The following is a 14,403-nucleotide window of genomic DNA, read 5'->3' on the forward strand; positions in this document are numbered from 1 at the left end:
TATAAGTATGTGTGCTAATACGTGTGTGTATAATAAATAAAAATATTTATTTCATATTGAAACAGATATTAATATCGATTTTAAGTATACAAAAATGAGAAATGTCAATATTTATTAATGTTAATTTATATAACTTTATATTATAATAGTATAACTAAACTACAAACTAATACTACTATAATACAAATTATAATTTTTCGTTTAATTTTCAATATAAGAATTATAAAACTAAAATTTACTTACTAAAATATTTATTTTTCATTTTCAATATAAATTCTAAATTTTAAATTCTATGGATGACGATCATTAAGGAATTGTAAAATGTTTTTTATTTAAATAAATATTAATTATTTTGGTATCGTAAAAAAAATTATAAACATTAGTAATATTATATAGTATTTTATTTTGTGTTTCTTCATTATCATTATTATTGTTATATATTATTTAATATCATATTTATTTTACAATACTGTATTATACATTGATGTATTTTTATTACAAATATGTTTTTAACTTAATCTTTATTTCACATTTCACAAGATCTATTATATTATTATCTCTTATTATTTCTTATATTATCTCTTATATTCCTCCAAAAAATTGATATATACTTAAAAAATTTAAATTATCAATTGAATTAATCCCATCACTACTTAATATATTTATTTCGAATAAAATATCTGTTTCAATGATAATATTACTTGTTGATCATTAATGGTATAATCAATGGCGAAACATAGACAATAAAATGCGGGAAATATGAATCGTCTTGTCGAAAAAATTGATACATTGATAATATAAATTAAATGGTAACGAGTGTAATTAATTTTATAAATACGATAATTATGGATTAATTTGATTAAATTTCTTTTTTCATAAAAATATTGAATGCTAGACAAAATCTATCGAATAAAATAGTTTGAATATATTAGTTTTTATACAAAATTTGTCATATTTATGTCAATTGTAAATCATTTTCTACTACATTTATAAAATAAATATATTATGAATATAAAATAAAAATAATTATGATTATATTTAACAATATAAAAGTTTATATTATATTAAATTATACAATATATATAATATATACTGTTTGTACTAAATTTATAATTTTCTATAAAGAAAATAAAAGATATTATCATCTTAGCACGTTCAATTCCCACTTTCAAAAAGGAATTGTAATGCCATGTATGTCTCCACTAACCAGTTACGATAAAATGTGTGTTGGCGCGTGTGTGGCAAAAGATAACAGTACATCTTCCATGACTTGTACATCTTGTTTGTGACATACATTATCATATATACGATTTCGTTCTCTAGCACATACGTATTTTTTATATAACTAATTCGTTTAAAAAAAATATATGATTATGAGAAAAAAAATTACATTAAATAAAGTTCACATCTTAACACACTTTAATCAAAGTTAAGTTTAATTATTTTAAAAAACTAATAATAAATGCATAATTATGAGAAAAAATTTTCCTATAAATCTAAATTCAAGAAATTTTTTAATTTTTAAATTAAATCAGATTTAATTAAATCAGATTAAGAGATTAAATTACAACAGATTTAAATTCTGCATAATAAATTTGCGTTTCTAGATTTAAAAAAATAAATCTATATTAATACATAGAGTACAAAATTAATTTTTTTAAAATACAAAATTAATTAATTTTTAAAATACGGTAAAGTTTAAAGTATATTAAAAAAACATGTTGATTTTGAGTCAAATATTAATTTTAATAAAGTTGATTAATTGCATAGATGTAATATATATATCTACTATCTAATATATATATCTCTTTATTTCTTATTGTATATATTTTATAGTCAACTAATATACAGATTCATAGTAATTAATATATAACGAATTAAATATATTATTTATCTAACATGTCAAATTATTTTAAGCAGTAATTTCGATTAAATTTTAATCGTAGGTTAATGTTGCGTTTACACGAAACATAAATTCAGTTCTACTTATCGAAATAGAAAGATCTTATATACATATCACGAATCGTTTCATGAAAGAGCAAAGGACAAAATATCTAATAAATTCTAATAAACAAACCAATTCGTATTAATAATTTTAATATACTATTATTATAATACAATTACTTTACCTATATAAATTATTAAAAAAATTCTTCATTCATAAATCATTATTGTAAGTTATATCGTTTAACTTTTCGAATTCATCTTTGAATTGCAATATAAAACGTAAAATATATCGTTAATGATAGACATTGGACTTTTACATTTGTGAAACTTAAATTTGAAACTTTATAAGATCATGAAACTTTCGAATCCCAATTCTTACTCTCTTCCTTCATTTTCTTTTTTAAGAAATATTTTATTCAATTTAAAATTGTAACAAATTTTAATTTATCTGAAATATTTTAAACTCAGACTAAACAATAATAATAATTATCGTTTTGTAAAAAATATAATTTTTTCATTTAATTTTTTATCCAAATTATTTTAATGAATCGTTGAAATTTGTTGAAATTTTCAAGTTTATCAATTTAAGAATAAGTCTAAAATCTAAGCACAGATTTATTTATATTATTATAAATTCGTGTATATAAAAATAAAAAAATTAAATTCATATCATTACAATTTTGTAAATTATATAGATTATTGTTTATCTGAATTTTCAGAATTTTAATTCATAAAAACATTAAAAGCTGTTAAACTTCACATAACACGAAATATTTGAAATTTCAAAGGGTTTCGAGATTCCAAGTCCCATTCCTACTTACACTTTATCAGTGGAATACAAAATACGAAATATATTCTCCCAATTTCTCATCTCATGTTTTTTCATTTAAATTATATAATCTTGTAAAATTTGAAAAAAGAATAATATAAGAACATAGATTTTTCTTTCAAATTTGTATGAATTAATATTGTATAATAAGCTTGATACACAATACTTAAATTACTCTATTTTAATTTTTTTAATGTCTATGACTTTTTTAATTACTTTTTAAATTATATTTTTTATATTTTTTAAATTATATATTAAAATATATCGTTAATTGTTCAATAACTTTTAAACAGAGGAAAATTCTATAAAAATTCTATGATAAATACAAATTAAATTGTGTAAGTTTACGCTCATCGCAATTTCAAAAAATAATTCACAGTATTCATATTAAAAGAATCATTTCAAAAATTATAACTCTCTCGCTCTCTTTTCCTTTTTCCCTCTCTCTCTCTCTCTCTCTCTCTCTCTCTCTCTCTCTCTCTCTCTCTGAATTACATTATTTTTTCCAATATTTTTATACGAAAATAATATTACACAGCAGATTATCGGAACCATTTTACGATATCCTCTCATAAATTTAAAAAAAATCGAAATTCCCCTGTGGAAACAGGGAATGGAAAAAATTGGATACAACACAATTGGATACAATCTCCTCGTCGCATTCCGCGCGGATTTCATCGTGGAAAAAGGGGAAAGGGGAGGAAGCTCCCCCCTTCGTATTTGGAACAACCACGTTTGAAAAGGATCCAGGAAGCAAGATGCGTGGTGCGCACGCAGTCGGCGCGTATCTCTCAACCACCCTTCCCGGAGTAACCCTCGCGGCTTGAAACTCAAAGTTGACCGCGCCGCCGAGGCGGACAGTCCTCTCCGCGCTCTCACAAGGCAAAGCGAGAAGAGGAGAGGAGCGCAACAGCCGAGGATGTCATGAGGCGCGGTACAATGGCGCGAAACACTTGACCGGGACAGGGCGATGCGGCGGCGTCCTCCCCGACGATGCGATTTTTATCGTTTACAAAATCGTATCCGCGAAAAGATCCTATCCCTTTATGAATGCGTACGCAACTTTGATAGTGAATTAAAAACACATCGCGGAAACACAATGTACGGCATGCTGTTGGAGAGTGTGCAGCACTTCGTGCAGGTAAACGTGATTGGGGTGAAGGAGGAAAGACGCATGATTACACATGTTGAGTGAGTGCTTTTGTTTGTTGCTCGTTCCGAAGGTAAATCTGATCCGTTATACGATATTCTTTCGTAGGTTTTAGGTTTAGTAGGATTGTGTTTAAAGGATAACAATAAGGTGGTGCGGAGAATAATTAGTTTGTTCGGTAGAAAAAGGAATTTTAGGAAATTTTAATAATCCATGTGTGGTAATTTTTTCGAAAATGTTATGAAATATGTATGCATAAAGTTGTATAATTTTAAATGTTATCTGATATCCATTATAATTTCAAGTTTCGTTTGTCGATAGAATAGGTTGCGCATGCTTTAAATACTTTTATTTGTTTTCTTTTTGTTTTTTTTGTTTTATAATATATATATAATAAAATAATAATAGATAGAATTCGAAGAGAATTTATGAACAATTTATGAACAAAATTGGATGTTCTTTGATTCGAAATAATATTATTATTTAGGTGAGGAAAGAAGAAAATAGTAATAAAGAGGGATGAAAATACTTAGAAGCAATTTGTGTTCAAGATGATTCTGGTAACTTAAATGAAAGAAAATATTGGATAAATTTTGATGCAAATATGATAAATCAAATTATTATAAATTATAATTGTATTTTTCTTTATTAATAAAATTGTAGAATTTTTTTTTTAATGATAAAAATAGCTCATACTCAAAATTTTGCTTCGGTGTTTAAATACGATTTCCTGTTACGGATATAGATGTAAATATTTGGCAACGTATGCGGTATACATATAAGTTCATTTTCAGTATATACATATATAGATTTCCTGGTTTGACGAATAATTTAAAATGCAAAGATGTAATTAAATATAATCGTATGAAATACAAGTTAAATTTGTAGAGAAAATAATCATTAAATTTATATAAAATATACAAAACGATTTCAATCTACATAAAAGATAAAAGAGTACAAAGTATATATGACAAGATTAAAAAAAGGAACAGAATAAAATGTCTTGAAGACAATAAAAATCTTTTAAAGTATTTTATTTTCATTTAAAAGTTAATGTGATTTAATTTGTGACTCGTCTTATTGTTAATTTTCAGAATCACCCTGTAAACTTGACCTTCGTCAATCTAATTCATATCAATTGAACTGGTAATGAAAACTTCTCTGATATTTTCTCTCATTAAATTTTATTACTTCTTTTTTTATTGTGGTATTATTGTTCCATTATATGAGTACATATATCGTACAAAAGAAACATAACATTTTTTTGATTTTGTTCTTATAATAGAATATAATTGCAGATGATTGTGAATTTTTGAAGTTTTTGCAGCTATTACAAATATTTATACAATTATTAAAAAATAACATGTATAATATAATATAAATCTGGACTATGAAAAATTATATTGATTATCTACAAAAGAAAAAAACATCCTCATGTTTTCATTTTATAAATGTTTTTTATGCATATAATAAATTTTTTTCACCTAGTATACTATGTTTCACGATATTAATTTGTTATTATTATATAATACATTATTAAATATAAAAATATTTATAATGCTCAAAATAATATATCTCTATAATAAGTACAAGAATAATGTGCTTAGGAATTTAATTAAAAATAAATTATTTTTTATTGCTACATTTAATCCATTAAATCTCAAGCAATAAAATAATGTAATTTTTGTATATATGATTATTTATGCAAGACAATTATCTGAAAATTTATTTAATTAGTGTATTATTGTATATATATATTATATATATAATTATTATGTGTACAATAAATAATATATGTACAATATCTTTATGATTTCTTTAGTCTTTTAAATATCGATAATTTATAATTGAAAGATTATGAATTAATTTTATTCTTTATTATTAATTTAACAATTACATTATTAACATTTAATAATATGCAGTAATATTCAAGTTTCTTTTATTCTTTATCTCATAAAATCCAACAGTGCGCGTTCAAATTTCGTTTAATATATGCACATAATTCTATCACAATTCTTTGTACATTATAAAAAGGAATTTAAAAAATTCATTTAATATTTTTTGTTTATTTTAATTTTTTTCTTTCAACTAAAAAATTATTTATATTACAAAATTTAAAAAATTTGAATAACGATAAAAATAAAAATAAAAAAATTTTGTTAAATGATTATATTTTACTTGAACATCCATATAATATTTATTATTATAACATGTATTTTTTTTACACAAAATATTTTTAAAAATTTATTATCGGTAAATATATTAGAAATATTCTAAAATCACATAATATTTTTTTTTAATTATATTTTTACCAATCTATAAATAATAAATAATCGTATAAAAATTGCATTAATTCATTACTTAGCTTTAACGCGTTAAATAACAGTATTATTTATTAAATAAGCTATTTTAATTAAAATTCTCCTTAATAATATAAGATTACTTGAAACAATATACATTTACATTTTTCTGTGCAATTTCATCAAAAATTTATAGCAGAAAAATTTTTAAAAATCATTTCATATTTCTAATTTGTGTAATTTAATTTAATAAAATTTATCAATATCTATACAATAATACATAATTCAAAATAGCATTATATTGTCCTATTAATGGTATATATATTCAATGTGTATTTACTTGAACAATTCCATTTTAATTACATTTAATAAAATACATGTAATTACATTAACAGAAATAAAAATTATTCAAGAGGATGCATTGAACGAATATAAAAGAAATTAATCGAAAAGAACTTTTCTGCGAATAGAAACCATAAAAGAACATGATCCGATCTGCAACGTGATAGCTTTCTCCAATATCCTCCATTTCTCAGCTTTAAAGATTCACGTCCGTTCTTAATCTTCTTGATTAAGTATCCCAAGTTGTTTAAGTATTGACAAGTGAAATAAATTTTCTTCATCTTTCGCGCATTTTCAAGCTCACCCACGCTTCTGGTCGAGCGATCACGTGATCGTAAAAACCATGCTTCCGGAAAAGATTGATTTGATATTATTCGAAAAATTTTTTTCCCCGCCATATTAGATGCATTGAATCTTTGCCTCATAAATTTCTTTAACACGAAAACGCTGACTCGTTCGAAAATTCTTTTTTTTTTTTTTTTTTGCATACTACATACATCGAATTTTATGTGCAAAAAAAAAAAAGCAAAATAAAATTCTTTGACGCTATTCAACAACTTTTTTCTACGTATTATTACGTAACGAATTTTTTTATATTTTATACGAACGAACAAAAAATAATAAATGAAATTCTTTAATATCGTTCAAAATATTTTCCTAGTATTAAATTCTTCTGAATTTTGTGTATGCAAACAGGAACAAGACAAAATCTCTTTACTTTTGTTTAAACAAATTTTTTTCGTACAAACAAAAACAAAATAAAACTTTTTTTGAGATTCGAAAATTTGCTTCATAGAAAAATGCATCAAACTTTTTTTTTTAATACGTACAAAACAGGAACAAGATAAAACTTAGCGTGTATAGATGTGTTTATCAAGCGAGTATGCAGTATTGTTGATTTATCGTATCGTCCAAAAATAATCGGTCGTTGCGAAAAGAATCACGTAGTGGACGAAGGAAATGGTTTGAAGGTACGCAACAAACGAGGTACCTGAATATGGATGGATTCATACTTCCTTTCGGTGCAACTCCTTAATTGTATGAAGCTTTTAAAAATAGCATCGTTATTCCGTCACTTAAAGGACGGTTAATTTGTTTTTCTAATGTAACATTTTATGTATCAATGACGCTTCGTCAGCCATCATTGTATCATGCTGTTCGTTGTATATATATATATATATTTCTTCACAAATGAAGAGAAATAATAATGGAATACACACGCGAGATTCGTATCTATTCAGAAAATTTTCAGCTCTTCGTTTAATGTAATAATACGATTAGAGTTTCTGAAACTAGCGAACTAAATGCAACATGTAAATCTCTTACATGGGAATGGAAACGTGATCGTGTTATGTTCATTAGTATGTACTTATACGTAGTCTTGATTAGTTCCTTTGAATAGATCTTGCAAAGTATCGTATACAGGTGTATAAACCAAAATTATTGCTTTCAGAAAATCGTTCCTTCATAATTTTACGAAACAGGTTTATATAACAAGTTGGATAAATTAAAGATGACAATAATTTCGAATAATAAACTTATCGTAACATTATTTTTTACTTTAAATTTGGCGAGATATGTAATCAATTCAAAATAACATCAAAAAGAAGTAATATTACATCGTGCAAACATCGTACAAAGATATAAATTAAGATCTCTAATTAATTTTAGAAATATCAATTAATTTAGAGATGTTAGAAATTAGAAATTTTAGAAATTTGTATTTTAAATAGAATATTATTTCTTAATTAATTTTTCGAATAATTGATATGTATAATTATACGAAATAATTATAAATTAGATTAAATTTTTTATTTTTCATTTCATAAATGTCTACGTGTCTGAAAAAATTACGAAATGAAATGATATGTTATTCGAAATAATATTTCAATGTTCCTTGATCCAAGATATGCTTCTATGTTTTATAATTCAATAAATAATTATGAAAAAATTCGATTATTAAAAATTGATGATTCGTTCGAATTGAGAAATTTGTGCGTGTCCATTTGACATATTAAACCTTAAGGGATTTCATTAAATGGGGTTCCTATTAATTTTCGTGACCAGAGTCATTATTGTAGAAGGAGCATTGATTATTCTATAGGGAGCCAGAAATTGGCTTGATTGTGCGAATCAATTCCTTGTAAATATGTGGAATGAATAGTTTTGTGTTCACTTGGTATCATATTAAGTGATTCGTTCCGTGAATTTTTAATATCGAACGTATGGATTGTATTGTCATTTCATGGCCATCAAATTAATCATAGAAAAGAAGGGAAGAGATTAAAAATAAATTAAACGAAATCAAGATAAGAAAATGTAACAAACAAATTTTATTTAATTTTGTAAATCAATAATTCGATACACGTATAATCAATAATATTGATACACGTATAATATAGAAAAATTTTTCTTTTGTAAATGTGATTAATATCGAGTGTTAGATTATCGAAAAGAATTTTTTGCTTTCAATTTTATAATTTAAAATTCATTATTCACAATTCATCTATTAATATATATGTGATATTTTACAATTTTTTTATAAATATATAGATTTAATATGAAAAATTCATTACTTTTAATTTTATAATTTGAAATTCAAACCCAAGGACTTTGCTGCTGATATTTTAAAAAATCATTATATTAAAATCATTATAAAAAATCATTATTATATTTTATGCAGTATAATTCAAAAAATAAATAAAGGTAATGGTAATTGATAAAGTATTTATTTAATATTATGTCCTCTCGCGTTTTATTTTAAAATGAATTAAATTGAAATCATTTTCCTCTATAAAAAAAATTACTGTTATAATCATTTGTAAATATATATTTGCAAATTTTCTACAAATTTTATTATTGATTAAAAATTAATTATATATTTAGTAATTTAATTTATATCGATAGATTTTTGTAAAAAAGTTTTTTTAACCATTACATTAATACTTGAATATTTAGAGATTATTTTATTTAACTAACTTTTTATCTATTAAAAATAATACAATTTTTTATCCGCTTCTCAACACATTTTTAAATTGAATTGAATTTTCGTTATTTAGCATTGATTTATATTTCAAATTTAGAATTTTATTATCTACTAAAATATATTAGATTGTTGCATATAAAATGACCGATTTTACATAAATTCAATTTAAAAATTTGATAATTAAATATTTTATTAAATAATTATTAATTTAACATTTGACAGCTTAAAACTTAAATAGTATTTTATTTCATTATAAAAAAAATAATATGTTATTATGTAATAAACTATATTTCAGTATATAATTTCAATATTTATCTATCATTTATCTATCATTTATCTATCATTGGTGTAAAGAATTGAAATTACTAATATAATTAATATAATTTAATAAATATTAAAAATGGATCAAGAAATTTTTACTTGCAATTTTCTTTTTTTTTTTTTACAATAAAAATGCCATCTGTGTGGCATTAAATTTTACAGTGAATAAATTTTTTTTTTTTTTTTGGCTTCATAATTATAACTTATGAATGACGCTACGAGCTGCACAATATAAAACATTTGTCTTTGTTTTTCGTGATGGAGGAACAATAGGAAATATGAAGGGAGAAATATTCCCCGGAGCATAATAGAAACGGTTACACGTTCTATCCTTTTACATCGTCTTTTGTCACCGTGTCTAAGCTACTTTTATCGGAAATCAATCGTTTGGTGGAGAATAAAATCTGTGTGAAGTATAACATCAATGGAATCGAATAATAATCCTTTCCCTTAAAGGTTTAAATAACAAATCTTTTAAGTATTTTTGTTGAATAACGAAAAAGAATTTTTTCGAAAAAATGAAATCTTAATTTCACCAATGATATATTTCACGTAAAAATTGTTATCGAAATATCATTTGAAAATTTATTTTATTCATCATAGTGATAAATAAACGTATAGAAAATATTCATTTGATATAATACTTTATATAATTAAATTTGAATTGATTATTTTGAATATTATTTTTTTGTGATTATTATTTAATAATGGAAATAAATATAAAAAATGAATTTCTTGTATTCTTTGATTAATTATTGAAATTTATAAATGAATATCAATCAATCACTCATTTCTACGATATGCATATCACGAGTATAATCGCAATTTTATTGTGGACAAGGTTTCGTCAAAATTCAGATATTTAATTAATCAATTCAAGGTTATATTATAAATAATCAAAGTACTTATAATATATTTGTAAAATCGAATATTTAAATAAATATTTAAATATTTAATTTTACTTATCACAGAAATAAAACAATTATTTCAAATATCCAAGATTGAATTTCACCCTCTTATTCCTTTACCATAGTAAGTATAATATTACATTTCGTAGCCATGAAAATTCTACAGAAATGGAATATTTGATCCTTAAATACCACCAAGTCGTTCAACATAATGTTACACGAACGTGATGCAAACTTTCAAAAAAAAAAAAAAGAAAACTGTAATTTTAAAAAGTATCGAAAGAAGTGACAAACACGAAATGAAAAAGTTTTTGCAGGAAAAACTACTAACATTGAGGGGACAATAAAATTCTCATTACAGTTAGAATACGGGGAGGATATGTGGCTACAGCTACTGGAAAGAGCTGATTGCAAGCATATGGTCTTCAACACGCGACAAACGTATCCAGACGAGCTTATGACCAATTTAGCTGCTGCATTGGCCGAATTTAATGGCGAATCCGTGGAGAATGTGATGCAATTCTTTGGAAAGTGTTTCGTTAGATTTTTTAGCAACCTAGGGTAAGTGAACTTTCATAATTTCGGTTTTGGATTATAACAATAGTTATGGGTTATATAGTAAAGAATTTAAATAAGAAAAGTTTTGAATCGATATAAAAGATATAAGACTGTTTATATTTTCAGATAAATAAATATGTATGATGCATTTCAATTTTATAGAATGTCGATATAATGTCATAGAATTTGAAAGGTCGATTCTAGAAAACAAAAGTTAATATGCAAAATTGTTGATTAAGTTATAAGTAATTTAAATTTGTGCTCAGTATTTTCGTTTCATCTAAACTTTGATTGCTTGTAGGTTAATAAATAAGTTTTAATAATCAAAATTATTGTACATCAACTTTTATTATTTGTTTTAGAATTAGAACTAGAATGTATTAAAATATGAATGTATTAACATCATGTATAAAAAAATAAAAATTAAACTTTTCATGCTACAGTAATTATTGGTTAAATTAAAACTAAGCTTATATAGACGCCATTGCAGATGTCGCCACAGTTCGTATTTATTTGTATTTATTATTTTACAATTTAATCTATTATAATTAAAAGACTTTAAAAAATTTTTCAAATTATATATTGTTTTAAATAAAATTACAACATATCAAAAACAAGAAAATACTTTAATAAATTAAGAAAATTTAACGAACATAATCGCGATTAAATACGCAAAAAAAAAAAAAAAAATCAAAGTATTCCTTTAATCGCACGAGTTTAAACACGTGCATGATTAGATTGAGCTCATGCTGATATTGGATTTAGGTTCCTGCTAATTAAACAGTTCAATTACCATTATACATCGAGAACTACGTGATGTGGAAATTAATTATTACCCGGGGACGAAGTCACATTAAAAGCTTCAATTAATATTTTATTGCATTTGAATCGATACTCTACTTGGAATCGTTAGCAAACTGCTCATTGAACAATGGAAAGTCATATTGTCTTCTTCAATTACTACTTGAATTCGTTTCAGCTTGTGCCTTAATAAATAAAAATAAATCTGAGAATAAAATGTTGCAACTGATTTGTTGGGCTGTTATGTCAATTATACGTGTATCAAGTAATATTTCCTCTTATCAATTTTCCGTGTCTCGAGAGGGATGATTATCGAGGCAGGCAGTGGTTTATACCGATTGTAAATTTGAAACGTTAGATGGTTATAACTCATAAATGTTGTTGAATGAAATCAGATTCCATTTTCTCTTGTAACAAGAATAAACTTTATCTTCTTTAACGTTTCTTCTTATTAAAATGAAAATTTAATATTATTTCAGAATATGAAATTATTATTGATTTTATCTTTTATTAATACAAAATGAACAAAGTTTATATTATTTTAATAATGTGATTTCGAAGGTATTAACGATTAATCGATTTTTTTAAAATAATTATTAACAAAGAATTGTCGATAAAGGTTATAAGTTATAAGAGATTAATTAAAAAATGGAAATACCGATGAAATTATATTTCCCAACTGAAAACGATTTTGTTTCAACGGTTTGTATCGTTTTCATCTGGAATTTAAATTTCCAGAAAGTAAAATTGATATGTCTCTTAATCGAAATTCAACGATAATCATTTGCCTTTGTAACAGATATGCTTGTATGATAAAAGCCACTGGGCGTTATTTTTGCGACTTTCTACAAAATGTCGACAATATTCACATGCAGATGAGATTCACGTATCCTAAAATGAAAAGTCCCTCGATGTACACGACCCATATAGACCCACAAGGTGTAGAGTTAGTCTATCGAAGCACCAGGAAAGGATTTACGCATTATCTTATGGGTAAGGTGCATTAATTTTAATTCAAATATTCGAGTAAAAATTATTAAAAATTAGTACTACTAAAATTAGTATTAGAGAAAATTATAATATCTTAACATTTGTAAAATATTTATCAGACATTTCACTTCTACGTAATATAATTTTTCGTAGGTCAATTATTTCAAATAGCGAAAGAACTTTACGAGACAGATTTGGTCATACGTGTATTAGGAAGTTCGAATAATATACCTGGATCCAGAAGTGTAATGGTTAAATTTAGAATCGATTTTGACAATCGTGAATACGTAAGTAATCAATCATAAATAATTCAATCGATGAAACTATAATCGAACAATTAAAACAAACAAAACAAATAATTAAAACAACGAAAGTTTTTTTTTTTTTACAAAGCATGAAGAATTGTTTACAGAATTATTTTAAGAATTTTTTCAAAAAAAATTTTTATATATTTTGTATTTTAAATTTACATTGAAATTTACAAAGGAAAAGGATATCATGAATAGAAATAGATTTATCAATTGAATATATTTTCAAAAATATATATTTTTCAGTTATTTTATATAATATCTGCATACAATCATTTAAAATTTAAAAAAATTATAGATCGCGAAGAACAATAGAATGAAAACTCCACTCAGCCGTGAATTAGCGCCAGTGTCAATTTCATTTCTCTTGCGGCTTTTCCCATTTGGAGCGATAATCGACAAAGATATGAGGATATTAGGGGCTGGTGATAAATTACTGCAAGCATGGGGTGGCAGCTCCTCCTCCATCCTGAATAAGCATGTCACGGATGTTTTTAAACTTCGTAGGCCTAAAGGGATATCCTTCACGTGGGGAAATGTAAGGGGGCATTTTATTTGAAAAATAAGTGAGACAGTGTCGTATTTCTTGGCATCATTTCCTTTTATTTTCCCGATATAAAAAAGATGTTACATTAAAGTGACACGTTATATTTGTATGAAATATATACTTTGAGTAAGATTTTTTTTTTTTATTACCTATAATATTTTTATATTTTTTCTTTTTTTCTTTTTTATGTTATATTTATAATTCATCGTTCAGAGAAACTGAAGTATTCAGAATGTATTTCAAGCAAAACTATTGGAAATTGATACAATAGATGATTATTATTAATTAAAATGATAATTTAAAAATTATTAGATACAATTATTTGAAATGAATTTATGAATATTATTTTTTGTAAAGTATATTAATAATTTAACCAATATCGTATATTCGTGTTCATATAATTCTTTATAAAATAA

The 14,403-nt window shown here is 24.1% G+C and overlaps 1 protein-coding gene across 1 annotated transcript in view; it reads left to right on the forward strand.

Annotated features, from left to right (window-relative positions):
* The first annotated feature begins 3,363 nt into the window (after nt 1-3,363).
* Nucleotides 3,364-14,403, forward strand: part of LOC122714466 (soluble guanylate cyclase 89Db-like) — a 33,489-nt gene continuing 22,449 nt past the window's right edge. The window contains exons 1-5 of the mRNA XM_043935813.1: nt 3,364-3,917; nt 11,145-11,344; nt 12,942-13,135; nt 13,286-13,419; nt 13,739-13,978. Of these exons, the coding sequence (XP_043791748.1) occupies nt 3,747-3,917; nt 11,145-11,344; nt 12,942-13,135; nt 13,286-13,419; nt 13,739-13,978 (939 nt within the window). The 5' untranslated portion in view covers nt 3,364-3,746. The remainder of the gene's footprint in view (nt 3,918-11,144; nt 11,345-12,941; nt 13,136-13,285; nt 13,420-13,738; nt 13,979-14,403) is intronic.

The sequence above is a fragment of the Apis laboriosa genome, unplaced genomic scaffold, assembly GCF_014066325.1.
Source record: "Apis laboriosa isolate Shangri-la unplaced genomic scaffold, ASM1406632v1 scaffold30_cov140, whole genome shotgun sequence".
In the NCBI taxonomy this organism is placed as follows: Eukaryota; Metazoa; Arthropoda; class Insecta; order Hymenoptera; family Apidae; genus Apis; species Apis laboriosa.